The sequence below is a fragment of the Anguilla rostrata genome, chromosome 15 (genome assembly GCF_018555375.3).
Source record: "Anguilla rostrata isolate EN2019 chromosome 15, ASM1855537v3, whole genome shotgun sequence".
Lineage (NCBI taxonomy): Eukaryota > Metazoa > Chordata > Actinopteri > Anguilliformes > Anguillidae > Anguilla > Anguilla rostrata.
In genome coordinates, this window is record NC_057947.1 from 13,323,750 (window position 1) to 13,351,193 (window position 27,444).

The 27,444-nt window shown below is 47.5% G+C and overlaps 1 protein-coding gene across 6 annotated transcripts in view; it reads left to right on the forward strand.

The window, feature by feature from the left end:
• Positions 1-27,444, forward strand: part of LOC135240400 (leucine-rich repeat and calponin homology domain-containing protein 1-like) — a 59,616-nt gene that overhangs the window by 12,697 nt on the left and 19,475 nt on the right. For all 6 annotated transcript variants that reach the window (XM_064309815.1, XM_064309817.1, XM_064309816.1 and 3 more), the window contains exons 2-11: positions 13,181-13,325; positions 17,583-17,709; positions 18,290-18,395; positions 20,689-20,825; positions 21,202-21,332; positions 21,884-21,971; positions 22,985-23,090; positions 24,804-24,919; positions 25,993-26,057; positions 26,945-27,031. In XM_064309815.1, coding sequence (XP_064165885.1) covers positions 13,181-13,325; positions 17,583-17,709; positions 18,290-18,395; positions 20,689-20,825; positions 21,202-21,332; positions 21,884-21,971; positions 22,985-23,090; positions 24,804-24,919; positions 25,993-26,057; positions 26,945-27,031 — 1,108 coding nt within the window. The remainder of the gene's footprint in view (positions 1-13,180; positions 13,326-17,582; positions 17,710-18,289; positions 18,396-20,688; positions 20,826-21,201; positions 21,333-21,883; positions 21,972-22,984; positions 23,091-24,803; positions 24,920-25,992; positions 26,058-26,944; positions 27,032-27,444) is intronic.

Genomic DNA, 27,444 nt, shown 5'->3' on the forward strand with positions numbered 1-27,444 from the left:
AGTCCTTTCTATGCGGATGTTTCCCTCGAGAGAGTTGCACTTGTAATTGACTGCACCAGCCATAAAACGCACGCACACTGACACACACACACACACACACACACACCATTTCTGTGCACAGACCTGCCGTTATGCCTCCAGAAAGCTGGGTGGCTGGAGAACAGTGCGACTCACAGTGCAGCGCAAAGCCCAGTTCAGAGAGTCCCGCCTCCCAGCTTTGCTATGTGCTGTCTGCTTAGACATGTTAGACAGGAGCCGGGACCTGCTCTGCCCAGAGAGGGCTGCCGCCTCTGCTGGTTTGTGATTTCCTTTCAATCAGCAGGCCTTGGAAATGGCCAATCAATTACTTAAATTAAGCACTTAAGTGCAATAATGCTTCAAAAACCAGCAGACACAGCAGCCTTCCAGGATTTGAGTTTCAGATCCCCAGTCTAGACTACTTCATTCCCTCTGTCCTCTCTGCTTTGTACCTACAAGAGGTTCTGGTTGGTAACAGGATTTCGCAGTGCTGTATTACAGCACAGACCCTCCACTGCGTGCCGTCCGCAGCATTGGTCATGCCCCTTCAGGATTATTCAAAGACACGTCAGTGGAAATGTTTCAGCCTCACAGGGGCAAGGGGACGGATCGTGCGGTGCGAGGAACAAGGAGCTGAGTATCTGCTGAGTCTAAAGATTCTGTGCCAACGGCAATCAGCTCCCAGCATGCAGCTGTGATGGGGATCAGATCGTTTACCCCTCCAGTTAATTCCCTGGAGCCTGCATCTGTGTCCAATTCCTCCCAAACACTAGTGAATGAGGTTAAACCACACTTAGAGTGTTCAGCCTTTTTTTCATTGCCCGCCTGCTGCTTTGAAGTGCGACTCCAGAAAGCACAAAAATGCAAAACAAATGTTCCTAAAGAAAGCAGAAAGAGAAACGATATTCCTTATTCATTCTGTGGCTTCGGCCACCCGCTGCAAATGGGCAAATGGAACACAGAAGATGTAGCTGCGTCTGAGATATTGGCGGAGATGTTTTCTCCCTCTCTCTGAAGTCCCTCTGTGCGTTCGGGCTGCTTTTTTAAAATGCAGTTGTGCTGTAACATCCATTCTTGTTCTCTTAATACTCCGTGCTCAGATGTGGGGGCTTGCGTCTTGCTGCAGTCGCTCGTTTCCCTGGGAAACCATTGTCCTTTTTAACTGGGTAGCCCTGGAGGCTGTCATGCGGCGCACTTCCTGTAAACCAGCGCTGCCTCTCTAATTAAAGATAGGGATGCTGCATGGCAGCTGAAGTGCTTTAACAGCCCGTGGGTTGGAAAGTCACCGAATGTAGACTGCCAGTGCAGACACACATAGCGCCTCTGTTACTTTTTGAGTGGGTCTTATTTATTTATTCACCCTGACTACACCGTGAGGTACAGAATATGCGCTGTGAGCAGCGCTGGTTGAGGGAATAGGTAAAGCAATGCGGTCTCACCTTAAAACAGCAGCTGGAGTATTTTGCCGTTCGGGAGGCCGATTGTGTCCTCCAAGCCGGCGAAAGCTGCTCGTTGGTCCTCATCGCTGGCTTTTTTTAGTAACGCTGTGTGTGTGTGTGTGTGTGTGTGTGTTTAATACCAACCCTGTCATTAGGAGTAACCATGGGGAGGCCTCTTCCTGTTGCTCCTGGACTCGTGGCGCGAGCAGCAGTGGGGGGGAAATAGAGAGGAATGCGACGCCCCGTCTCGGGCCAGTGTGTTCCCGTGGTTACGTAACAGACGCGAGACACAGTGGGTTTGGAACCCGGGGCGCAGGTGAGCTCCTGCACTCATGCTTCCTTGTTCTCGTCCCCTGTCCCAAAGTGTACCCTTGTGCCCTCACACGCTTCACCGCATGCTGTCATGTGTGTGAGTGCTCAAGGGTACATGGAATACACAAACGAAGGCCTAGACTTCAGGTGTTGAGGACTCAAGGGTAGATGCAAGGACGCAGGGCGCGCGTCTTGTTTCATTGCCCTCTTGCTGGCCGGCTGCACACAGGGCAGGCTGGCACACCGTGTGCTCTACTCCTGTAAATACGCTGTAGAGTGGCAGGGAGAGGTGCGGAGGAGTCAGGTGTGGAAATGCTTGCTAAGTCACTTACTGAACACATTTCGGAGGTCATTAGGGATGTTCTGTGATGTACATCTCATTTTAAGTTGTTGATCAACTCTCATCTAAGTGTGTTTGCTATAAATGGTGTAAATATGCCCCTTACATCTCGCAAAACATTTTACCTGGGCGAGGCTATTTCAGAGAGCAGGTCTTTCAGCAAGCAAACTCTGACCAGGCTGCCATCTGTGCCAGCTGTTGGTCTGCTAGTCCTTTCAGATTGGCAGCGCAGTTGATCCTCATCTCCAGTTTAGCCTATCCTGGGTACTGGCGTAGGTTTGCAGAACGAGCGACGGCTGTGCCAACGATGGGCCTCTAACGGGTCACTGGTTGGGCTGCCAATGTAAATCTGTTGCCAAACTGTTCTGCCAATAAGCTGGTACTAAGCATGTCTGGAGGGGTTCCGTACACTGTCCTGCTTAGGCTGTAGAGATTGCAGCATGAGCGCGAGTGTACAGGATTGGGCATTCCATATTAGTAGAGAAAATGGGGGAAAGCAGCTCTTTGGAATCTGGCCGAAAAGGGAGAGAAAGGGTGGGGAAGAGAGGGAAAGTGAGGCGGCGTGAGATAATGGGAGAGGGAACAAGGCACAGAGGGCAATCGAGTGCCAGATATGGAGTATAGCCAACCATTTATCTCCGAGCAGGAGGCCGAGTGGGGACCAGGGTCATCACCGCCCTGCATCACTAAGTCTCATAGTGCTTTAATACGGGCCCGGGGCTGGCCTTAGAGTTCAGTACAGCCTGTAAATGATAGTGACAGTAGAGGCCTTCTGCCCTGTCCCTGCTTCTCCAGCCGGGTGGAAGATCTGATCCTCACTGTAACTCTTCTGTGTCATTGCTTAATTGTTTCCTGGAACCCCTTATCTGGTCCCTGGAGTGGTACAGTAAATACAGCCGTTTTGGTCCTTTTCATTCACCAAATACTCTCTCTAGACCATCCACGTGTCTGCAGTGGATGCCCAAAGTAAAAACTGCACAAGAACTTTTTTCACTTTTCCTTGATTCTTCTTTATTTTGTACATGGGATTAACTGTTTGGTCTCTCCTTGCAACTTGGTTTCGTTCGATTATTTCCTGTTTCTGAAGAGCACCAGTGGGACATCTGTTTGTGTAGGTGGGGTGGTAATACCAGTTGTCAAACAAACAAAAATATGAAATTTTAAGCATAATTGCAAAATTCTCATAATTTTGATTGATGTGAATTTTCTGTTGCCTGTTGGAGTTTGAGACATTTACCAATAAAGTAGGATTTCAGGGAAATGTGTACCCAGTGCAAACATACTTTCCGTTGTAACTCGGGTGTTTTGAGTGGCTCAGAGTTTTGGAAAGTATATTTAAAGCAGTGCTTGTCTCTCCCGGAGTGAGATTTGGTGCACTTAAGGAAGGTGTGTGTGATGTGACCTTTCCTGACCCACATGGAGTTCAGTCACGATGAATGACTCCAGTATCTTACCTCAGGTTCTCCAGAAAAGTCCAATGAAAACATATTTCCAGTTTCTCCAAGCTGCTCTTTATATTAAAAAAGCCCAGTATTTGGCAGGTCTCACTGTGTTTATATCACGGGTTGATTGCATCGGTGCAATATTACTTATTTAAAATTGGCACTGGAACGTGTGCGTTGTGGCTGCATGTACGCATCTCTTTTAAAAAGCGCACCTCCAATCTTTACTTTTTTCCATTCCTGTTTTTCTGGTATCCGGTTTAAGCACAGCTGAGTCATTGTGACAATTATGTCTTAAGAAGCCGCTTAAGATTCAGTCAAGTGGAACCACAAATGTGTTTCACTTTGGTCCACAGAACACAGGATACATGAGATAATGGAACGTGGAAAATAGCTGTACTTTATTCTTGTATATTTTGTACAATTTAATAATAACATTTGTTAATGAAAAAACAGCACTGAAATGTGGTATGTTATGCTGGTAGGTTATGATCATTTGTACTTGTAGGAGGGCTGGGCCCTGCTGGCTTTCTCTCACCCTTGCACTTTGTCTTTACAGGCGCCCTCACTCTGAGTGTGACACACAGTGCCTTCAGGCATTTGTACTTGTAAAAATAAATCCATGGAATGACACATTTTAGGCAGCATATGACCGGGGGAACTTGTTTTAATGGAATATTTTGTTACTACATCTGTAGCCTCTATGGCAGTAGGGTGCAGTAGACTCTGTGGCAGTAGGGTGCAGTAGACTCTGTGGCAGTAGGGTGCAGTAGACTCTGTGGCAGTAGGGTGCAGTAGACTCTGTGGCAGTAGGGTGCAGTAGACTCTGTGGCAGTAGAGTACAGTAGACTCTGTGGTAGTAGGGTGCAGTAGACTCTGTGGCAGTAGGGTGCAGTAGACTCTGTGGCAGTAGGGTGCAGTAGACTCTGTGGCAGTAGAGTGCAGTAGACTCTGTGGCAGTAGAGTGCAGTGGACTCTGTAGCAGTAGGGTGCAGTAGACTCTGTGGCAGTAGAGTGCAGTAGACTCTGTGGCAGTAGAGTGCAGTGGACTCTGTAGCAGTAGGGTGCAGTAAACTCTGTGGCAGTAGAGTGCAGTAGACTCTGTGGCAGTAGAGTGCAGTAGACTCTGTGGCAGTAGAGTGCAGTAGACTCTGTGGCAGTAGGGTGCAGTAGACTCTGTGGCAGTAGAGTGCAGTAGACTCTGTGGCAGTAGGGTGCAGTAGACTCTGTGGCAGTAGGGTGCAGTAGACTCTGTGGCAGTAGAGTGCAGTAGACTCTGTGGCAGTAGAGTGCAGTAGACTCTGTGGCAGTAGGGTGCAGTAGACTCTGTGGCAGTAGAGTACAGTAGACTCTGTGGCAGTAGGGTGCAGTAGACTCTGTGGCAGTAGGGTGCAGTAGACTCTGTGGCAGTAGGGTTCAGTAGACTCTGTGGCAGTAGGTGCAGTAGACTCTGTGGCAGTAGAGTACAGTAGACTCTGTGGCAGTAGGGTGCAGTAGACTCTGTGGCAGTAGGGTGCAGTAGACTCTGTGGCAGTAGGGTGCAGTAGACTCTGTGGCAGTAGGGTGCAGTAGACTCTGTGGCAGTAGAGTGCAGTAGACTCTGTGGCAGTAGGGTGCAGTAGACTCTGTGGCAGTAGAGTGCAGTAGACTCTGTGGCAGTAGGGTGCAGTAGACTCTGTGGCAGTAGGGTGCAGTAGACTGTGGCAGTAGGTGCAGTAGACTCTGTGGCAGTAGGGTGCAGTAGACTCTGTGGCAGTAGAGTGCAGTAGACTCTGTGGCAGTAGAGTGCAGTGGACTCTGTGGCAGTAGGGTGCAGTAGACTCTGTGGCAGTAGAGTGCAGTAGACTCTGTGGCAGTAGAGTGCAGTAGACTCTGTGGCAGTAGAGTGCAGTAGACTCTGTGGCAGTAGGGTGCAGTAGACTCTGTGGCAGTAGAGTGCAGTAGACTCTGTGGCAGTAGAGTGCAGTGGACTCTGTGGCAGTAGGGTGCAGTAGACTCTGTGGCAGTAGAGTGCAGTAGACTCTGTGGCAGTAGGGTGCAGTAGACTCTGTGGCAGTAGGGTGCAGTAGACTCTGTGGCAGTAGGGTGCAGTAGACTCTGTGGCAGTAGAGTGCAGTGGACTCTGTGGCAGTAGGGTGCAGTAGACTCTGTGGCAGTAGAGTGCAGTAGACTCTGTGGCAGTAGAGTGCAGTAGACTCTGTGGCAGTAGGGTGCAGTAGACTCTGTGGCAGTAGGGTGCAGTAGACTCTGTGGCAGTAGGGTGCAGTAGACTCTGTGGCAGTAGAGTGCAGTAGACTCTGTGGCAGTAGGTGCATGTAGACTCTGTGGCAGTAGAGTACAGTAGACTCTGTGGCAGTAGGGTGCAGTAGACTCTGTGGCAGTAGGGTGCAGTAGACTCTGTGGCAGTAGGTTCAGTAGACTCTGTGGCAGTAGAGTGCAGTAGACTCTGTGGCAGTAGAGTACAGTAGACTCTGTGGCAGTAGGGTGCAGTAGACTCTGTGGCAGTAGGGTGCAGTAGACTCTGTGGCAGTAGGGTGCAGTAGACTCTGTGGCAGTAGGGTGCAGTAGACTCTGTGGCAGTAGAGTGCAGTAGACTCTGTGGCAGTAGGGTGCAGTAGACTCTGTGGCAGTAGAGTGCAGTAGACTCTGTGGCAGTAGGGTGCAGTAGACTCTGTGGCAGTAGGTGCAGTAGACTGTGGCAGTAGGGTGCAGTAGGACTCTGTGGCAGTAGGGTGCAGTAGACTCTGTGGCAGTAGAGTGCAGTAGACTCTGTGGCAGTAGAGTGCAGTGGACTCTGTGGCAGTAGGGTGCAGTAGACTCTGTGGCAGTAGAGTGCAGTAGACTCTGTGGCAGTAGGGGTGCAGTAGACTCTGTGGAGTAGAGGTGCAGTGGACTCTGTGGCAGTAGGGTGCAGTAGACTCTGTGGCAGTAGAGTGCAGTAGACTCTGTGGCAGTAGGGTTGCAGTGGACTCTGTGTGGCAGTAGGGTGCAGTAGACTCTGTGGCAGTAGGGTGCAGTAGACTCTGTGGCAGTAGAGTACAGTAGACTCTGTGGCAGTAGGGTGCAGTAGACTCTGTGGCAGTAGGGTGCAGTAGACTCTGTGGCAGTAGGGTTCAGTAGACTCTGTGGCAGTAGAGTGCAGTAGACTCTGTGGCAGTAGAGTGCAGTAGACTCTGTGGCAGTAGGGTGCAGTAGACTCTGTGGCAGTAGGGTGCAGTAGACTCTGTGGCAGTAGGGTGCAGTAGACTCTGTGGCAATAGGGTGCAGTAGACTCTGTGGCAGTAGAGTGCAGTAGACTCTGTGGCAGTAGGGTGCAGTAGACTCTGTGGCAGTAGAGTGCAGTAGACTCTGTGGCAGTAGGGTGCAGTAGACTCTGTGGCAGTAGGGTGCAGTAGACTGTGGCAGTAGGGTGCAGTAGACTCTGTGGCAGTAGGGTGCAGTAGACTCTGTGGCAGTAGAGTGCAGTAGACTCTGTGGCAGTAGAGTGCAGTGGACTCTGTGGCAGTAGGGTGCAGTAGACTCTGTGGCAGTAGAGTGCAGTAGACTCTGTGGCAGTAGAGTGCAGTAGACTCTGTGGAAGTAGAGTGCAGTGGACTCTGTGGCAGTAGGGTGCAGTAGACTCTGTGGCAGTAGAGTGCAGTAGACTCTGTGGCAGTAGAGTGCAGTGGACTCTGTGGCAGTAGGGTGCAGTAGACTCTGTGGCAGTAGAGTGCAGTAGACTCTGTGGCAGTAGGGTGCAGTAGACTCTGTGGCAGTAGGGTGCAGTAGACTCTGTGGCAGTAGGGTGCAGTAGACTCTGTGGCAGTAGAGTGCAGTGGACTCTGTGGCAGTAGGGTGCAGTAGACTCTGTGGCAGTAGAGTGCAGTAGACTCTGTGGCAGTAGAGTGCAGTGGACTCTGTGGCAGTAGGGTGCAGTAGACTCTGTGGCAGTAGGGTGCAGTAGACTCTGTGGCAGTAGGGTGCAGTAGACTCTGTGGCAGTAGGGTGCAGTAGACTCTGTGGCAGTAGAGTGCAGTGGACTCTGTGGCAGTAGGGTGCAGTAGACTCTGTGGCAGTAGAGTGCAGTAGACTCTGTGGCAGTAGAGTGCAGTAGACTCTGTGGCAGTAGGGTGCAGTAGCCTCTGTGGCAGTAGGGTGCAGTAGACTCTGTGGCAGTAGGGTGCAGTAGACTCTGTGGCAGTAGAGTGCAGTAGACTCTGTGGCAGTAGGGTGCAGTAGACTCTGTGGCAGTAGGGTGCAGTAGACTCTGTGGCAGTGGAGTGCAGTAGACTCTGTGGCAGTAGGGTGCAGTAGACTCTGTGGCAGTAGAGTGCAGTAGACTCTGTGGCAGTAGGGTGCAGTAGACTCTGTAGCAGTAGAGTGCAGTAGACTCTGTGGCAGTAGAGTGCAGTAGACTCTGTGGCAGTAGAGTGCAGTAGACTCTGTGGCAGTAGAGTACAGTAGACTCTGTGGCAGTAGGGTGCAGTAGACTCTGTGGCAGTAGAGTGCAGTAGACTCTGTGGCAGTAGAGTGCAGTAGACTCTGTGGCAGTAGAGTACAGTAGACTCTGTGGCAGTAGGGTGCAGTAGACTCTGTGGCAGTAGAGTGCAGTAGACTCTGTGGCAGTAGAGTACAGTAGACTCTGTGGCAGTAGAGTGCAGTAGACTCTGTGGCAGTAGAGTGCAGTAGACTCTGTGGCAGTAGAGTACAGTAGACTCTGTGGCAGTAGGGTGCAGTAGACTCTGTGGCAGTAGAGTGCAGTAGACTCTGTGGCAGTAGAGTACAGTAGACTCTGTGGCAGTAGAGTGCAGTAGACTCTGTGGCAGTAGAGTACAGTAGACTCTGTGGCAGTAGAGTGCAGTAGACTCTGTGGCAGTAGGGTGCAGTAGACTCTGTGGCAGTAGAGTACAGTAGACTCTGTGGCAGTAGGGTGCAGTAGACTCTGTGGCAGTAGAGTGCAGTAGACTCTGTGGCAGTAGAGTACAGTAGACTCTGTGGCAGTAGAGTGCAGTAGACTCTGTGGCAGTAGAGTACAGTAGACTCTGTGGCAGTAGGGTGCAGTAGACTCTGTGGCAGTAGAGTGCAGTAGACTCTGTGGCAGTAGAGTACAGTAGACTGTGGCAGTAGGGTGCAGTAGACTCTGTGGCAGTAGGGTGCTGTAGACTCTGTGGCAGTAGAGTACAGTAGACTCTGTGGCAGTAGAGTGCAGTAGACTCTGTGGCAGTAGAGTACAGTAGACTCTGTGGCAGTAGAGTACAGTAGACTCTGTGGCAGTAGAGTGCAGTAGACTCTGTGGCAGTAGAGTGCAGTAGACTCTGTGGCAGTAGAGTGCAGTAGACTCTGTGGCAGTAGAGTACAGTAGACTCTGTGGCAGTAGAGTGCAGTAGACTCTGTGGCAGTAGAGTGCAGTAGACTCTGTGGCAGTAGAGTGCAGTAGACTCTGTGGCAGTAGGGTGCAGTAGACTCTGTGGCAGTAGGGTGCAGTAGACTCTGTGGCAGTAGGGTGCAGTAGAGTCTGTGGCAGTAGAGTACAGTAGACTCTGTGGCAGTAGGGTGCAATAGTCTGTGACTCATCATTGAAACAGATGTCTTCTTTCACTGTCATTTTTACTGGTTATGTCCTACTTATCAGAACCAGGAGGTCTGTTTTCCCTTCAGGTTCAGAGAGCATACTGATGTCTCAACATTCAAGCCTGCAACCCCTTTCACCCCCACTCCCTGCCATAATAGTGTGGTAGACATTCTTTGCCATGAGTGTTTTTATGATATGCAGTCACCCGCACACAGGATGGGGGAGTTATTACTGCTGTTTTATTTATTTTACCTTATCTAGAGTGACTTTCATATAGGGCCATCCAAGGCATGATGCATAAAGTGCATGTCAGATAAATAAGAACAAGAGACTAGATACTAAAACGAGACAACAGTGACAAAACACCAACCCGAGTGAGAGACAAAGTGCCAAGAAATAGGCAAAATGTGCGACAGTAGCTGTTTTCAGTGTACACTTAGCGTTTAACAGCACAATTGCCTCATCACAGTGTACAGATGGCAGTATGATCCATGAAAGCGGCTTCACAGAAACATCCTGCTAACGGATTACAGGGTGTTTAACAGTGGTCGGTAGGTTTGCCGTTACAGAGCACAGTGGAGAATACGGCTGCTCCTGTGTTTAGTGAATTAATCAGCACGGACTGGTTGAGACTGACTCATTTAAGAGCAGTGAACGTCTGGGCACATTCAGAAGTAACAGAATGTCATGTGAATATTTCCCAGCAGAAACAGGACCGAACAGAACGTTGCAGGGATGGTGACTGAGGGGGCGAATGTCTGAAGCCTTTATACTGAGGCCGATCGCATACTTTACATACTCTGCGATACGTTACACCACCACAAACCTAGTTGCCAACTGACACGCCCTCCCACTGAAACGCATTGCAAAATGTAGCAGCTCTATCAGGGTGAACTTCCTGTTCAATAGATGGCACGTTTAATGGAATGTTTTGCCTGTTAAATAAGCTCCCTGTGTCCTCCTGAGAATAGGGGAATGGTGCTGGGACTGGGGTACAGGCAGTGGGGACCCACTGGACACTGAATGTACACACATTGTGTGGCCTTGTACAACTCAGGGAGCAGGGGAAGAGGTCAGGTCCCCAAGTTGATGGCATGGTCCATCATTACAGTTGGAACATATATATGTAAAGTGGGTATACGCCATCATAGAGTTTCTGTGTTTGCCAACCGTTGCTTATGCTGCTTGGACACTGCTTGCAGCTATATTAATATAGGTGATACTGTAATCCTCTTAATTTAGCTTCTCTGCCATTTCAGTCCCCTTTATTTTATATTATCATTGAGATCAAAGGAAAGCAAATGATGACAAACTGAAGATATATATAATGTGATGTGCTGTGCAGGATGTGAGGCTGTGCATTTGGTTTTGTTAGCCTGTATTAGGCTGTCTGAGACAGTGGAGGTAGTGGAATATGTGAGTTCACTTGCTGCTGAGTGGTGGTCTGCCTTGCTTTGTGAAAGTTCAGCTGGCGTACTGAACTATGAGAGGCTGGAAATCCTGCCCTTTCTGGGAAATGCTGCATGCGCACACCACCAAGTCTGCACAGGCTGAGCTGTCAGCTTCTTAAACTAACCCACACATTCACTGTCAGTCACAAAAAAATGTGAAAACTGCCAGAAAGAAAAGAAGCGCTTGTTTTTATAGAATACTACATCTATCTGATTATTATCAGTAGGCTATCACAGTTCTAAATTACTCAGCAGGCTATTTAGAACTGTGCATGCGTGTGTGTGGGGGCGGGGGAATCGCCATGCCATAGACCTCACACTCTCCAGAGTCTGTAGTACCTCAGCTTACAGGAGTCTGGCAGGGGTCTGTAGTACCTCAGCACACAGGGGTCTGTAGTACCTCAGCACACAGGGGTCTGTAGTACCTCAGTATGTACAGGAGTCTGGCAGGGGTCTGTAGTACCTCAGCACACAGGGGTCTGTAGTACCTCAGTATGTACAGGAGTCTGGCAGGGGTCTGTAGTACCTCAGCTTACAGGAGTCTGGCAGGGGTCTGTAGTACCTCAGCATGTACAGGAGTCTGGCAGGGGTCTGTAGTACCTCTGTATGTACAGGAGTCTGGCAGGGGCCCGTTGCATCTGCACATGCCTGTGTGGGATCCCTGTGTCCCTGGGGGGTGGGGACGCAGAGATGACCCCACATGAAAAGAGGCTGTTTGTGTGATTACTGGCATTGTGGTTTCTATGCTGTGGACCTCTCCTCCCCCAGAAATAGTGCTCTGTCTTCCCAACATTCATCTCCTGTCATTAGACATCCATGCAGCCCAGATGTGCTGGGGGGTGGGGTGGGGTGAGGGTAGCCACAACAGTCTGCAGTGATGTGGGAGGGACATGTGAGATTGCTGCACACACACGCACACAAGCACACACACAAGCACCTGCACACACAAACACAAACAAACACACACACGCACATACAAACACGTTTTCTTGATCTGAACATTACCATCCCGGGCAGCCACACCCACTCCATTAACGGGGCAACACAATGACAGTAGAGCTATGTTCAGATGTTGAGCAGCATTCAGTACTGCAGTGTGGATATTAGCCATATATTAGCCTGGCATTTCACTGTCGGAGCCAGTCTGTGGGATCAAAGTGATCTGAGTCTGTGTGACTCAGTAGGCTGTGGTTTGACGCCCCTTGTCCACATCAGTGGAATGTTTTATGGCAGAAATGTTGATGCTAATTTGTCGACATTGGTTCAGTTAGAAATTCAAAGACGTTGTGAAAGTTTTGTTTTGTGCTACCAGTTCTGGATGTTATTTTGAGCAAAAACCAAGAACAGCTTTGTGGAAATGATGAAAGACAAACATTCTTTTTGTGTTATGTTTTTTTTTCGTTTTACAATTTCCCCCACTGTAGCTATGATGTAGTACAGACTTCCTTATTGACATTTTTACCTCAGAAGAAAATTGCAGCTGAGTGCACTAAATCACCATGGTAGAACAATGGCAGGGTGTTTTGCTGTGTGAGTGTTTTGGTCTGTTCTTGGACTGATATCCAAGGTTGTTGTTTTGTGTGGTTCCACAGTCCAGGAAGTTTTTTCCTGAGACCTTGTTTGAGTCTGTGGAGAGGCTCCTGGTTGCTGTTTCTGAGACTGTTTCTGAGACGTCTGGTGGTGAATGTGGCTAACTGCAGGTGCTCAGTGCTCTTTACTGAAATAATTGAATGTGTATCTAATGTGACTGTAGTACATAACTGGTGTGTTTCCACAATCACAGGTTATTACTAAAAAATTTTTAAGTTGGGTTTTGGAAATTGCAGTTAGTGACAAAGCTGAATTAGATTATATGCTTTGCAGTGCTTCTTGGTGTTTCGTGTAGGCTGGCATTCTGTCATTTGCCTGTCTCAGAAAATAACCACATTCTGATTGCAGCACGAAGAGTATTTTTTTCAGCCGATTAACTTCTGAAACGGGAGAGAATTGATTAATCAGCCAGTCACAGCTGTGCTGTCAATTACAATCTCAGTTGTATCTGTGTGACTTTGTGTGGATTTGTGGCCCAGCTGTTGCTATACCTAGTGATTATTGGCTGAACTAATGTTTTGTAATCATGTATCAAGCATTGAATTTGGAACGTGCTCTGCTGATTTTTGAATGAGGTGACTCGGGAGGTGGGTATGACCTGCAGTGTCCTCCTAAGCACTCACTCTCCAGGACTATGGACTTTAGTTCCAGAATCTGGAACTAAAGAGCCTGTCTGTGTTCATTTCCTCAACTTAAAACCTCCTAAATGAGATTTTATGCTTACTGCATAAGTTTATTTGAATTTTCTTTTTCTCATAGTGTAAGGATTCAACAAGAGATTCATGGCGTCTCTCACTTTCTCTCTCTCTCTCTCTCTCTGAGTTTGGATTGAGTTTTGGGTGTTGATGTGAGGGATTTTCTCATGTTCTCTTTGATATTTATTTTCAGAGCTTGCATAAGGACTGGGTCTGGGAGGGGATATGACGGGTTTGAGGTTGGGACTGTGTTAGGGTGTTTTTACTAATGTTTTGTGTTTGACTGCCTAGTTTGGAAATAAAGTTTCCCTCTCTTACTGTCTCTCTTTCTCTGTTTGACAGACTTGTCCAAGAACCGCTTGACAGATGTTCCCTCTGAAGTGTGTCACCTTGTCTCCTTGGAAACGCTGAACCTCTATCATAATTGTATTAGAAGTATTCCTGACTCTATCATCAGCCTGCAGACTCTCACCTCTTTAAACCTAAGGTAAGAACCGAGAGCTTACTGCAAGCACTGAGCCCGAGAAGGTAAGCGAAGAAGAGAAACATTCACAACATGCCTCATTAGACCTGAGAGCTTAAGGTAAGAACTGAAGCATACCTCCTTGAATCCTGAGATTCCTCCTGTCATGTTTACAAAGCTCCCAGCTTCTCCTGTGGTGCGCAGGGATTTGAGCAGAAATGTGAAACGCCTCCTTTTTTATCACACGCCGCCTTTTTGCTTTTCATCTTCCGAGTTTGGATTTGCAGTAAACTTTAGTAAAAAGCATTTCTCCTCTCTGCAGTAACCGTTTCAAGCTGTTCCAAAGTGTCAGGGCCCAGGTGGGGATTGAAGTGTTTTACAGAGGTAAAAGGGTCATGCTAACACGTTAATGCTTTAAACATCTGTAGGTAAAGGAGCAGGGTCAGAGAGAGGTGTGGAATGGGGAGGGGATTGTGGTGGCAGTGATATAGGGGTGTGGTGGGGGGAGGGGCTTGTGGTGCCAGTGATATGGTGGTGTGGTAAGGGGAGGGGCATGTCATGCTAGTGGAAGTTCTGTGAGCTGGCAGTAGCAATCATGTGATTTGTACCAGCCACTGACCTGTGGTGCCAGCCCTACCGGCTGCTTTACTGCTCTCCCTTGTCTGCCATGCTTTGTAGCACATGATGATTATTGCCTTTTCGAGCCATCTTTGCCTAGAGCTCAGATTGGCAGTGCCGTTTTTAAATGGACTGGAAACCACAGCCATTCGGCACAAACTCAGCATGTGCCAGACTGAGTAACGTGGGGGTGTGGCAGAGAAGGGGCATGTAAAAGGATTAAGGACTTCAAGAGGCTTCTGGTGCGTGGTGCATTGGAACAGGGTTTGAGTGGGTGAACATTTGATCAGTGCAGGTTTAACAGACTCTTAGGGGCGTATGCTGTGAGTATGGAATTGACAAGCTGAAGGAGTCACTTACCGAGCGTTGTGTTATTCTCTGTATTGCCTACATCTTTATTGTTTGCAGTGTCATTTCGCAGTAGTTACAGCTCCTGAATGTGCAGTAATTTTGTGTTGGGTGCTTACGTATCAGTTCCCGTTGGTTTTGTGTATGAGCTGAGAGCTTAAGGTGATGTGTTAGTACAAACTACTGCTGTTTGTTTGCAGACTCCTGGACCATTAGTGAGGGGTGTATTTTGGAGTGTATGGGGAGTGTATGTATCAGTCAGTAGTGGTTTAAAGGGCTTGGTGGAGAAGGTTCTGGCGCAGAAAGGGTCTGAGCCTCAGGTGTTTCAGTACAAACAACCCTGCCAGCTGTCACGCTCGTTAGGCCCATGCGTGACGGGTAATACGCTGTGACATGATGTCATGGCTTTTGCATGTCTCTGAGTGGCTTCAGGTATCAGGCTACTGACGAGTGAGTGTGTGTGTGTGTGTGTTTGAGGGAGAGAGAGAGAGAGAGAGAGATATATAAGAATGCTCATGTGATCCCCTCCTCATGCCCATTACATAAGCTGACTGCGACTGAGGCTGTTTGTGTGCAGAAGTAGTGTGATGGGGCCAAAGAGAACAGTAACATAAGCTCAGGCCTTCTGGCCCAGGAGCACCAGCACTGAGATCCACAACAAGAGGGGGGAGTTTACAGACCCTCCCACAACCACACAGGGGGAGTTTACAGGGGTTTCGATGCATTAGTGGGCCCCCTCTCGGGTATTGTCACCTTAGCTAACTCTCCTGCGGGTGATGTGGGGGGAGGGGGGAGGTGTCCCAGCACTGCCTGAGGCAAGGCAGGAGGACAGGAGGAGGTTGGTGGGGGTAAGTAGCTCACCCCCCCTCAGTTCCTGTTTTGCCCTCATGGGTACGTACATGTATGGGTCAGGATGTCCTCTCCTAAAATTCAGAGCCATGGGTTCAGCTGCACTAGGGCCTGACAGACCGGACAACACTGGAGCATTTCACTGCTTTCATGAGAAACTGTGTGAGAAACATATTTACTTTATTATTATTCATATTGATAATGCAGACATGCACGCATGCACACACACACACACACACACACACACACGTACGCACGAGCACACACACACACACGCGCGCACACGCGTATGCACGAGCACACACACACACACACACGCACACACACGTATGCACGAGCACACACACACACACGCACACACACACGTACGCACGAGCACACACACACACACACACGTAAGCAAGAGCACACACAAACACACACGCGCACACACACGCACACGCACACACACGTGCACACACACACACACACACACGCACGAGCACACACAAACACACACGCGCACACATACACACACGTACGCACGAGCACACACACACGCACACACACACACACGCACTCACACACACATACACACACACACACACACACACACACACACACACACACACACACACACACACACACACACACACACACACACACACACACACGTACGCACGAGCACACACACGCACACACATGCGCACTCACATACATACTCAGTGCCCTGGCAGCAGGTCTTTGGGATCACAGCTGCACTAATTGCTCTGTTACTGCAGGACAGAAGGAAATGCTTTGTGTCTATTAATGAGACGCACCCTGGGACCAGGAATAAATGGCGCAGGGAGACAGATTTCCCTGGTGGTGAGGTGAAATATGCTGCTGGAGAAAGAAATCTAACCAGGTGATCTGCTTCCTTTTAATATCCCTGTCGAGAGACACAAACTAGGGAGCATGATTTCTTGGCTGTAACAGCGTGATCAAGGTTAATGTCATTAGCCTCTTATAGGAGGTGTGAGCATTTTGTTGTCTCCGTTTGACAAAGAAGCACTGGGTTTAATCCCGGATGCTTCCAGAATGTCCCACACACTGGGGACACAGTGAAAGCTGTTAGATGTGTTACCTCACAAGGTCCCCCCTGAGCAGGACCTTGCAAGACAGGGAGTGCGGCATTATGTCAGAAAGCATACTTGCCTTTAGGGTTACATCACCAACTTACACATTCACACACGTACACTTCCATGCACACATATACATGCATGCTTACATACACACTCACACACTTACACATACATACGCACATACACACATACACTTATACACATGCACTCATGTCCACATACGCAAATACACACACACTCGCCCGCATGCACACGCGCACGCACAAATATATTTTTGATGCAGCTCCTTTGGTCTTTTGATCTGTGTAACATAATGTGTCCAAAGCGAGTGTATCAGACGTTCTGGAATTCACCTGAGAGCCGTGAAAGCACCAGGTGTTCTGGAATGTTCTGTGTTCCGGAGCCAGACCTGCTGGCGTCCATGTTTACGAGCTACATGTGTTCTCCGTCACAGATTTGGCCAGAACCTTCGCAGTGCGCTTCTCTTGTTTATTTCACAAAATAAGAGCCCTGTCTCTCTTATCATAATGAGCAGTGATGTGAGGGATACGAAATGTGCTTTGATTTTCCAAGGACTGGAAAATGTTCAGTTCTTATTTAGTGCTGGCGAAAGTTTTTTTTTTGCTTGATTTCCAGACAGTTACGTAACGTTGCATGAGGCAATAAATCCTGTAATTCCCCTACTCGGCCACACTGTGCTGCGCTCTTCAAAAGTCAGTCCCTTTCCAGGGTTACACGGCTGGCAGTCGCCTCTTTCAGAGCTGCCCCACACCTCTGACCGCTGCTGCCACACATTCTGCACACCCACCTGATGCTCAGCTCTGTGTTCTTTAAATGTGAAATAATGCCATTGAAGAGTTCCGGTTAGATGTGTCATATTAATATTCAGAAGGGGTGTGGTCAAGAACAGTAGTGGATGTGTCTGTTCTCAGTCTCAAAATGATTGTGTTTGTTTCAGAATGTTTATTTTGGCATGAGAATCACAGGAATTGATTTTGTAAACAGAAATGTCATCATTTTTGTAAATGATATTCATAATTTCTAGGACACATTTCTACCATTTATTTACAGCAGAGTATTTATTATTGATCTTTGCTGTTTCCCTGTGGTGTATTTGTCTGTCTGTCTGCTTATCACCTGATCTGATGGTGTGTGCGTGTGTGTGCATGTGTGTCTGTATGCATGTGTGCCTGTGTGTGTGTGTGTGTGTGTGTGCGCGTGTGCCTTGTGTGTGTGTGTGTGTGCATGCGTGTGCGTGTGCGCGTGTGTGTGTGTGTGCCTGTGTGTGTGTGTGTTTGTGTGTGTGCATGTGCTTGTGTGTGTATTTATGTGCCTGTGTGTGTGTGCATCTCTCTCTCTACAGTCGTAACCAGCTCTCTGTTCTGCCCGCCTGTCTCTGTGGGCTGCCCCTGCGTGTGCTCAACGCCAGCAACAACAAACTGCTCTGCCTTCCAGAGGCCATCGGCCAGCTCACGAGCCTGATGGAGCTGGTATGTGTGTGTGTGTGTGTGTGTGTATGCATGTGTATATGTGCTGAATTACAGTGTATGTGCTGTATACATAATCAGGTGTCTGTCTCTGTTTATGTGGGGCATTGTCAGGCTTAGCACTCGGCATGAGGTGAGGTTTGAGGAAGCTGACCTCACACCGCACATGAATATGGCACAGAAAGTGCCTCAGGTGCAGGTGAGGCGCAGGGCCTGATCACACAGGCTGCAGTGCTGCCGCCTTGCTCCGCTGTAGGGGAGAGCAGTATGTCATTACTCAGCACTTTGTGTCCAGTCAGTTTGCAGCTGAGTAAATATGAATGGAGCTCAGTGATGTTTTATTATATATATCCTTTTCTAGGACAGTTGACTCTGTGCGTGCGTGTGCGAGGATGTTTGCGCGCATGTCTGTGTGTATGTGTGTGTGTTTGTTTGCATGGTGTATTAGATGTATAGATTAAGACTGCACTGTAGTGAGGTTACAGCTACAGTGATGGTAACAGGGTGGCTATACCAGGCGGTGTTGTGTGGTCATGATGCGGTTTTGGAGTGGGGCTTGTTCTCTGCTCTTCTATCCCTGCAGGACATTAGCTGCAATGAGATCACCGCTCTGCCTCAGCACATCGGTCACCTGAAGGCCCTGAGGGAGCTCAATGTTAGGAGGAACTTCCTGTGTGTGCTTCCGGAAGGTGAGACCTGTAGGGGCACCACTGATATCACAGTATCTCTATGGTTGGTGGTGAAATTACTGTCATAAGAGCAGGTCTCTTCATGAGAAAAAATGGTTAAATGGTAACACAAAATGAGTTGAAACGCAGAGCATGGTTAAAGTGTTCCTGGAGCTGGGAGGCACAGCTTCTACCAGTGAGCTAAGCTTTATATATTTGAAAGGATATTGGAAAGGATATATCCCCCCTTCTCTTCCTCACATCTTTCGAAAGTTCACAGCCTTGTGTTTTATGTCTTTGTGTGACTCATGTGACCCTGGTTTCACCCTCACTGGGAGGTGAGGAGACAGTCCAAACCCTGTATTACAGCGATGTCATAGCAACTGGGTAACGTGGCTGCAACATTAAGGAAATGCCATGAGCTTGTTACATCTGCTGGATCCAGTTCTACCCCACAAGTATAGTACATTTGTAAAAGCCTTGTGAAGTGGTTTTAGGGATTGACCTTGAAAGTACATTTGCCGATTTAAGTTTTTTTTTCATCTAATTAAAAAAAGTGTGCTTCCTGGATTTAAAAATAATATCTAGATCTTGCTCTCTCTAATGGCCTTTCCCTAGATATGTATCACTGGGGTATTTTTGGTGTGATACTAATGAAGGAGTTGTCTGTGAGATAAAGTGCTAATTGTTTGGCTTTAATTTATTCTCTCTCAGGAAATGACTTTGTAGAAAGTGCCTTGCTCTCGTTCTCTCTCGTTTTGTATCTCAGCTCTCTCTCTTTTCCTGTCTCCAACCCTCAAGCCCAAATTGCACTGATATGACTTGCATTCATTGCCAACACCCCTAATACAGAAAGTAAAAACAAGCTGAATTGATTTAAATTGAAACTGCAATCTCAAAGAATAAACTAAAAGTCATAGCGTTGTTTAAAAAAAACGTCTTCATGTAACTGGCAGTTAAATGAACCCCAGAGAGAGAAGCCCTGTATTGAAGTAAAAAGCATTCTTCCAAATGCTGTTGTATGTATGCTTTAATTCTGGGAATAATGCTCTTTTATGTTTGGCTGGCTGTCTTTGGCTGTTTACTCTGGCTCATGTGAGTGCGCTTAATGCTTTTCGATGATTTTCCCTGTTTATTTTTAACTCTGGCCGGCCGTTCCTTCACAGTTTTGGCGGCTTTAGCTGTTTAACCTCTGGATGTCTCTGAGATGTTCCTGCTGTCAGACATTTTGAACCCCCCAGCACCTCCTCTTCACTTTGTTCAGAGTGAGAGGGGGGATGGTGGGAGGGGAGAGCCAGACGCCCTGAGGATCACAGACCTCATTGAACGTGTCTTACTGGTTTAATCGGCTCTCTGTTAAAGACATGTTTGTGTGAATCGAGAGCGTGCATCATCAGTGGCCAGCTGCAGGGAGTCCGGCTGTTTACAGTGCAAACGAGCCAATGGGAATGCAGCTGAAACGTCTGCGACAGCATCTGGTAGCGTTCAAACTGTTTGTCTCAAACAGTGGGCTGCCAGCTCAGACCCGACCTCAGGAAGTCCTTCCGTCTGCACCTCCGGAGTTTTTCACAATGAATTTTGCCAGAACTTTTGGGTCACATTCCAGGATTCATCCAAAACTGTTCATTTGTTCCAGCGAGCGAACAAGCCCACTTTTGCACCCTCTGTGGAGAGCTATGATTGGTGCGTGTAAGACAGGATGCTTAAGCTTGTGTCCTGGAGGGTCGTAGCATCTGCAGCCTTGTTTTGGCCCGGAGTTTGAGATCTCTTCTTTAATAGCAGAGAAAGTGTCTGTGTCAGTGGGCTGTTGGCTGCCTTAATTTCTGTCCCTGCCCCCCCGCTCCCTCTCTCTGCTGGGGAGGAAGAGTGCATCTTCACTGGAGAGCAGCCAGTGCTGGAACAGGGCCTGTTTCCAGTGGCAGCCACAGGCTGTTTATGCTGTTTCTGCTGCGGGTATCATTGCTGTTAATGTCACCGTCTAACTTTCTGCTGATTTTTGCTCTTGTTGTAGTCACTGGTTTTGTTACTGAATTCTATGGGGACTGAGATGGCATAGATCTTTTACAGCTTAGCTACTGTAGTAGAATGCCATTGCATTCTGGGAATATTTTGAACCAGCTCAGTGACAGTCACAAGCCCCATCTTCTTCTGTTAAAGATGTTTAGTCTCCTTCAACTGAAGTATATATTAGCAAACTTGAATTGGATTGATTGGATTAACCGCTTGATGCTGTTTGCATGCTGGTGTTAGCGCAGCGTTTCAGTAACACTGTGGTGGCATTTTGAGCCTGTAAGCCCCTCTCTCCACCTCTCAGGCCTGGCAGAGCTGCCCCTGGTGAAGCTGGACGTGTCCTGTAACAAGGTGTCCACCGTGCCCACCTGCTTCAGGAAGATGGTTCACCTGCAGTCTCTGCGGCTGGAGAACAACCCCCTGCAGAGCCCACCTGCACAGGTGAGGCCTACCTTAGAGGGCTTAGGGGTTAGACTCTCTTATCTTAGCACAGGGGTTATTGATAGCAGGCTGTCATACCACTGGATGTGCATATACACACACACGCAGGCACACGCACACACAAACACACACACGTGCACATGCACACACACATGCACATACAAACATATTCATACGCTCACAACCACAGGCACAGACACATGCTTGCATGCACATGCACATGCACACATGCACTATGCACTCAGACACATACACATGCTCATATATACACAGCCACACACATACATGCAAATACACACGGTCTTTATTAACAGCCTCAGAGTGTTGTGTTATGTAAATCCATCACTATCTGTGGTCTGTCTCTGTGGCTCTGCAGATCTGCATGAAGGGCAGGGTGCACATATTTAAATACCTGACTATGGAGGAGTGCCGCAGTGACAAGATGGCCGACACCCTCTACCTTCCCGTGATAGACAGACTCAGCCTGTCGCATCCGGCCACTGGCAGGTGAGTTCCTGCACACCTGGAAACACCCAGAAGCCATGTGAACTCTGCCATTCAGAACCTCAGCCAGTGGTCAGAGCAGGAAAACAAGACAGGGAGTTCAGAGCCAGGAATCGGTGTGTAACAAGACTCTCCGGTGCTATATTAAAGCAGAGCATCCATTGCCACAGTATTGCACTTGGTCACGCTCTTAAATGAATTTTCCGTAACTGCATCAGGTTGGAAGGTTTTAGCTTCAGGGAGGCTGAGCGCTGAGCTGAGTATCTGGTGCGCGTAAAGGATCTGTGGCTGTAGTGAATGAGGGCTCACTTTTGGATTGTTCCACATAGCAGTTAATGAGCGCGTGGTGCTGACCCCCTTTTCTGAGCGTGAGCAGCGTGCGTGCGGAGGCCTCTGGAGACCCTCCTCAGTTAGAGTGCCGCGCCGCTCTCTGGACTCTGCGCTCAGACGGAGACTGACTGCTGCTCGCGATCCTTCTCCCTGCCCCGCTCTCCTGCTCTGTCCCGCCATGCCCCGCCCAAACTGACCCGCAGCTCTGCTCTCCGCCTCTCCAGCACCGAGGACATCGACCAGAATAAGAAACAGGAAACTGACTCGGGCGTCGGCAGCGACAATGGGGACAAGAGGCTATCGGCCACAGAGGTAGGCTGGATGTGTGCCTGTGTTTGTGGTCAAAATCAGGACTTAATGTAGTGAAGCTGAAGGAAGTGGTTGTGTCAGCTGCCGTCTTTGTCTTCTTTATTTTATTGAATAAGGAACTGGGTTTGCAACTTCAAGGTTTTCGATTTGATTGTCAGGTGAGACACTGTTGTACTCGTGAGCTAGGTACCTAGCCTGAATTGCTTCAGTTAACATCCAGCTTTATAAATTGATTGTAGGTAAATGCAAGCAGTGTGTGCTACTCTGGAGAAGACCACCTGCTAAATACTTAAAAAACGTCATACAATTTTTTTGTAGCTAGCATTTATAAAGTTATATCTCAGTTGGATGAGCTGTGAAAATCAACCGGGTTGCTTAACAGGCTCTCTTACATCCTTTTGTAAGTGATTCAAGGAAATGAACCCTAATTTGCCTGAGCTAATGATGATTAAATATATAAACATATTTGAGCTGAAGTGTACTCAATAAGGAGATTGTCTGCAGCTAACTATATTCCAGTTACTGTTACAGTAATAGGATTACTGCTGAACACTTTCAAATAGAAGGTTCTATTTAGTTCACCAATCGTGTTGATTTAATAAAAATTGTCAATGACAATGAGAGAAGTTTTCACCAAAGATTTAAAATTTTTTTTTCATTTTTTTAAAATCAAGTCCCAGATAATTTGTAATTAATCACTTTAGGTTACTAACCATAGCATGCAATCATACAAAAGAAGAAGTTTGTTCTGAATATCGGTGAAAATATATATTTTCAAATTGCCAGTAATGTGCAGGAATGCTGATATGTTAAGAGGAGTTTAATGTACTTGCGTACTTGCGACCCAGATCTGCAGTGTGCTGTGAAGATTTGAGTTCAGACGCTCCACATACTATTACTGTGGTTTAAAATCTCTGTGTTTATGAAGACGGTGCTGCACGGTGAGGGTGGAGCTCACGTTTCCGTTGGCAACAGCGGGAACCGGAGTGCTCACGGGACGTCCCGTCTCTTTTTAGCCCTCAGATGAGGACAGTCTGAGTCTGAATGTCCCCATGTCCCACATCACCGAGGAGGAGGGCCTGATCAAGGACGATTCCAGCGAGCACATCTCTGCCCTGACAGGTAGTTACATGAAAAGGGGTTATGAAAAGGTTGACCACATGTGAGAGGTACTGTTACATGCATCACACTAGGCCCCGTCACCAGCACTACAAACTCTAAAACTGAGCCCATCTGCGGGATTCTGCGCACCTCTTAACCTCCCTACACACTCACGCTGGCCATGTCTGCACACTGACAAGTAGAGATATACGCCCTCCATGTGCACTCCACTCTTATCACACTGATCCCCATATCATATCAAAGGCTCAGTAACCTTATTGTGTAATGGCTGTATCCATCCCTGCTGGTGTACATGTCTGTATAATAGTGCAGAATAAAAGCCAGCAGCTGGGATGTTTACATGGAAAGCTTGGCAGGATGAGTTGTTTTCAGTTGTAAGAGTGGCGTTAGTAGCACAGGGGATCGGCCTGAGGCCTACTGTACTGAGGTGGAAGTGTAGCAGCATGCAAACAGTATCAAGCTGGTTAGCATTGTGTGGCTTATCTGCTCTGATAAGAAACGGACATGATGACAGAGGAAACAAGGCCCTTCCTGTTTGAAATAAGAGGTGGCAGAGCAGCACATTCACCTGGGCGTCTCCCACTTGACTTTTGGCGTTTGAGCTCCATCCCCCCTCTTAACAGAATCTGGACCCATTGGTCGCTCAGACGATTGGGGGCGGGGACATGACTGGGGAGGCCCTGCCAAGAGGCGAGAAGGAACAGGAGGTGGAGACATGGACAGGAAGGCCTTGTTGACACAAGGAGGGGATTGTGGGTGTTGGCATTGATACTGCTGGCATTTTTAACAGGCTGAAGGCACACGCTGTGTGTTCCGGACAGCAAAAATCTTCTGAAATTTACTGGAAACTAGAGGCAATACAGACTACAGGGCTAATGTTTAAATCTGAGGATTTCTATTTTTGGTACATGTTAAGATATGCATGTAATTAGCTATGAGTTTAAAAGATTTTAGATTTCATATGCTGCTGACCACAGCTTATGCAACACAACTCCACCCTGCATCTCACACTGTTTACTATCAGTGTTCTTACCAAATCCCTGTCAATCACCCCCAACAGCCAATCAGTGATGAGAGACTTTTAGAGAGTCCTTCCCTCAGTGTCTCTAAATGGGTCAGAGCCAGAGGAACCCTTTTCTATGATTGGAACTCGTTCGCATGCATTTCCACTGGCCCACTTTAGCATAGCTCTTGTGCTGTGTCTGACCAATCAGGACACATGGGTGGGGCCAAGCCAGGTCAGACCACGGCCCATATTCATAAAGCTCCTCGTAGTAGAATTGCTTCAGTAAATATTCAGCTGTATAACTGGATTAAATGCTAAATCTCTGTGTGGTTAATCTGTGTAAGTCACTTTGGATAAAAAGGCCTGCTAAATGCCTTCATGTTAATGTATTTCTATTACTATTCATTTAGTAGTGTTTTTAATCGGTGCTGTCCAAATGGATTTGCAAAGCCAACAACACAAATTACTTTGTGCTAATTACATAGAGCTGTGCAAAACTGCAAGCACTAGAGCAACACTGTGGATATTTAGTGCTAAGCTGATCGGATGTAGCCACTACACAAGTGAATGAAACGAGATATTAAGTGCATGAGAACTTTCCCCGACAGGCAGTATCAATGATGGCGTCCACCATCTTCAGCCATCGGTTCATTTCTGGTTCTCTTGTCCGCGCAGCCTTTATTAATCCCTTGTTCCTTCTCTCCCAGCTGATTCCCCTCAGGGCTCTGTGAAGCCGATAGGCAGCAATATCTCAGAGCCTCTGGAGGATCAATTTGGGTCCAGAGATTCAGGGCTGAGCACACAGTTCCTCGGCTACATCAAGGCAAGTCCCCCTCTGCCTGTACTGAAATGGCCTTCTGCTTTTTTGTAACACTTCCACACTTTCCAATAAAAACTTTAGCAGGGTTCCCTCACATTTTGAAAATCCCCTAAAATGAAATAATAATAAAATTGTAATTGAATAATAAAATAAGGTATCTGGCAGTTCTTGAAAAGAATATTACTGTAATTGCCAGTGCTTGAATGTTTTTGCTGAAAGTGTATATGAAGTTTGTGTCCACATATTTATATAAATTTACATAAACCATGCCCTGAGAAACTTGCTGGATCAGAATATACATTCTATGGGAGTGGCTTGAAGTTGAAAGAGCTGATCTTGGAATAGCATTCATTTTCAGGGTTAAGCAGCCTACTTCAGTTTTTTTTTGTGGATCCTTGAATGTGTGAAAATGGGACCTTGGCAGGGCTGTGTTTTATGGAATAGTGAGGTGTGTGAGCACTCTTTGCCAGTGTGGCCACTTCCTGTTCTTTCAGTGACTTGGTTTCAGGGCCTCAGGATTTTTGTAGGTCTGCAAGCTCAACGGGGAAAACACGGTCCTCTAAATAATGCATAACTATGAATTTTAACTAGCAGTGCTTTGGCAGTATTTTTAAGTCTGGGTGAAAGGTTGGTCCGTGGAGAGTCCCCAGTGTCTGTAAATTGCCAGTTGCTCAAGACTGTGTAAGCTTTATTTTCATTTGCACTGATAATGAACACCAGTTTCCCCTTTTCTCTTTTCTCAGTGTGTCTTAAAGGCGGCTGTTTTTGTGGTTATTGAATGTGTTACAAGGATTTGCAGCAAAATGTTCTTTGATGTGGAGTTTTCTCAGTGTTGCTATGATGTTACAGCTGTGTAATATTCTTGTCTTAATGTGAGTATAGGCACTGTTTGCTGCATGTATGTTATGGTATTGTGCGTTTAGGTTATGTTATGCTGGTAGCTGTACGAATATCATGTGCTGCATGCATGTCATTATAAGTTTGTGTGCAAGGTTTAACTGGCTGCACTGGCATTTAGTCAGTCTCTCAGCTGTTGCTGCCATGGTAACAAAGGTGATGTTTTCCCGCTCCTGCAGGGCCGAGCCACAGACTTTGACGAGCCCCTTAGGATAGAGGAGGACGTCAGCTGGTCAGTTCAACCGTGAGTCTCTCTCTCTCTCTCTCTCTCTCTTCCCCTCACTCTCTCCTTCTCATCTCCATTTCTGCCTCTCTCCATCTTTATCTCTCCCTCGGTCACTCCCACTCTGTCCCCATTTCTCCTTCTCACTCAAATTCAAGCTTAAAATAGCTTTAATGCCATGACAAGTACGCACTTGAGTTGACAAATAGCATATAAATTTGCACTAGATTAGCTGCAGAATGTAGAATATCCAGGCCTTGAGCTATTTATTATTATTTAAATAATTTTGAATCAATCACTGTCCTTCAGACTGTTGCAAGTACCATCATGCTGTGCTGTCAGTGTCATACGCTCTCTGCCTCCCTGTCTCTGTGGCGTGTTTGTCTCCACTGCAGAGTTATTTATGTTTTATTTGTGAGCTCCTTTAGTGCTTCTTTTGATGTTCCTTTTCATTTTTTCCTGCTTGTTCTCAGCATTTTATTGACAGCTGCTAAACAAAGAGCTTTTAAGGAATAAAAATAGCCTCCCGCACGCTGCTCACGCTCTGCCTTCTTTTTGTTCTCTGTTTCCCACTGCTTGTCTGCATTTCCCCCCTTTCTCTCTCTTTCTTTCTCAAGTGCTTGCTGTTCTGAAGGATTAAACTGCTGATAAACTCCTGTTAATGTCCTCTCACTCAAAAACCCCACACTGTTTTTTATTAAATACGTCAAACTTTGAAGTTCCATAGCACTGGGGATGTTGTCCAGGCTCATCTGGAGTACATTTCTGAACACTTGATAAGTAGTCCAGGTCAAACATTGATGGAAATGAATGGCAGTCTCCTTGGAATGACCTTTGCTAATTGAGCATGACCCACCCCTTTGTGTCAGGGTATTACTGTACCACAACACCTTATTTCCTGTCTGCAGGTCAAAGGTCAGTGAGGGCACAGAGATCCACATAGACATGATCAACCAACTCAAAGAGACAGTGGAGCTGCTGCAGGACCCAGAAAGGTGAGTGGACGTGTCTAAATTATAGAAGCTGCTGGGTGGCTCATCCTGTAATGACATTGCTACTTCATGTGGATGGGGCCCATGGTCTGGGTGCAAATCCAGACTGTGTCAGTCTTCGATGTGTCTGGCAGCTCCACGAGGTGTCACATAATTGGCTGTGGTGTCGCCATGGAAGAGAGGGGTTCATATGGTGAGGTGAAAATGTCACAGTCCCTTTTTTATCATTCCAGATTGAGAAAAGAGAAAAAAATGGGGTGTGAAAATTCAGGTGTGAGGGTGGATCAGATGCTGCTGTTACCTGCTTTGGCTAAATGCGGTGCGGTAGCAGCATTAATGCTTCCGCTTTCCCTCCTCGCCTTCTAGAGGAATCTCCAGGCTCTAGAGCTGCTCTTAAATCATTTCCTAATTAAATG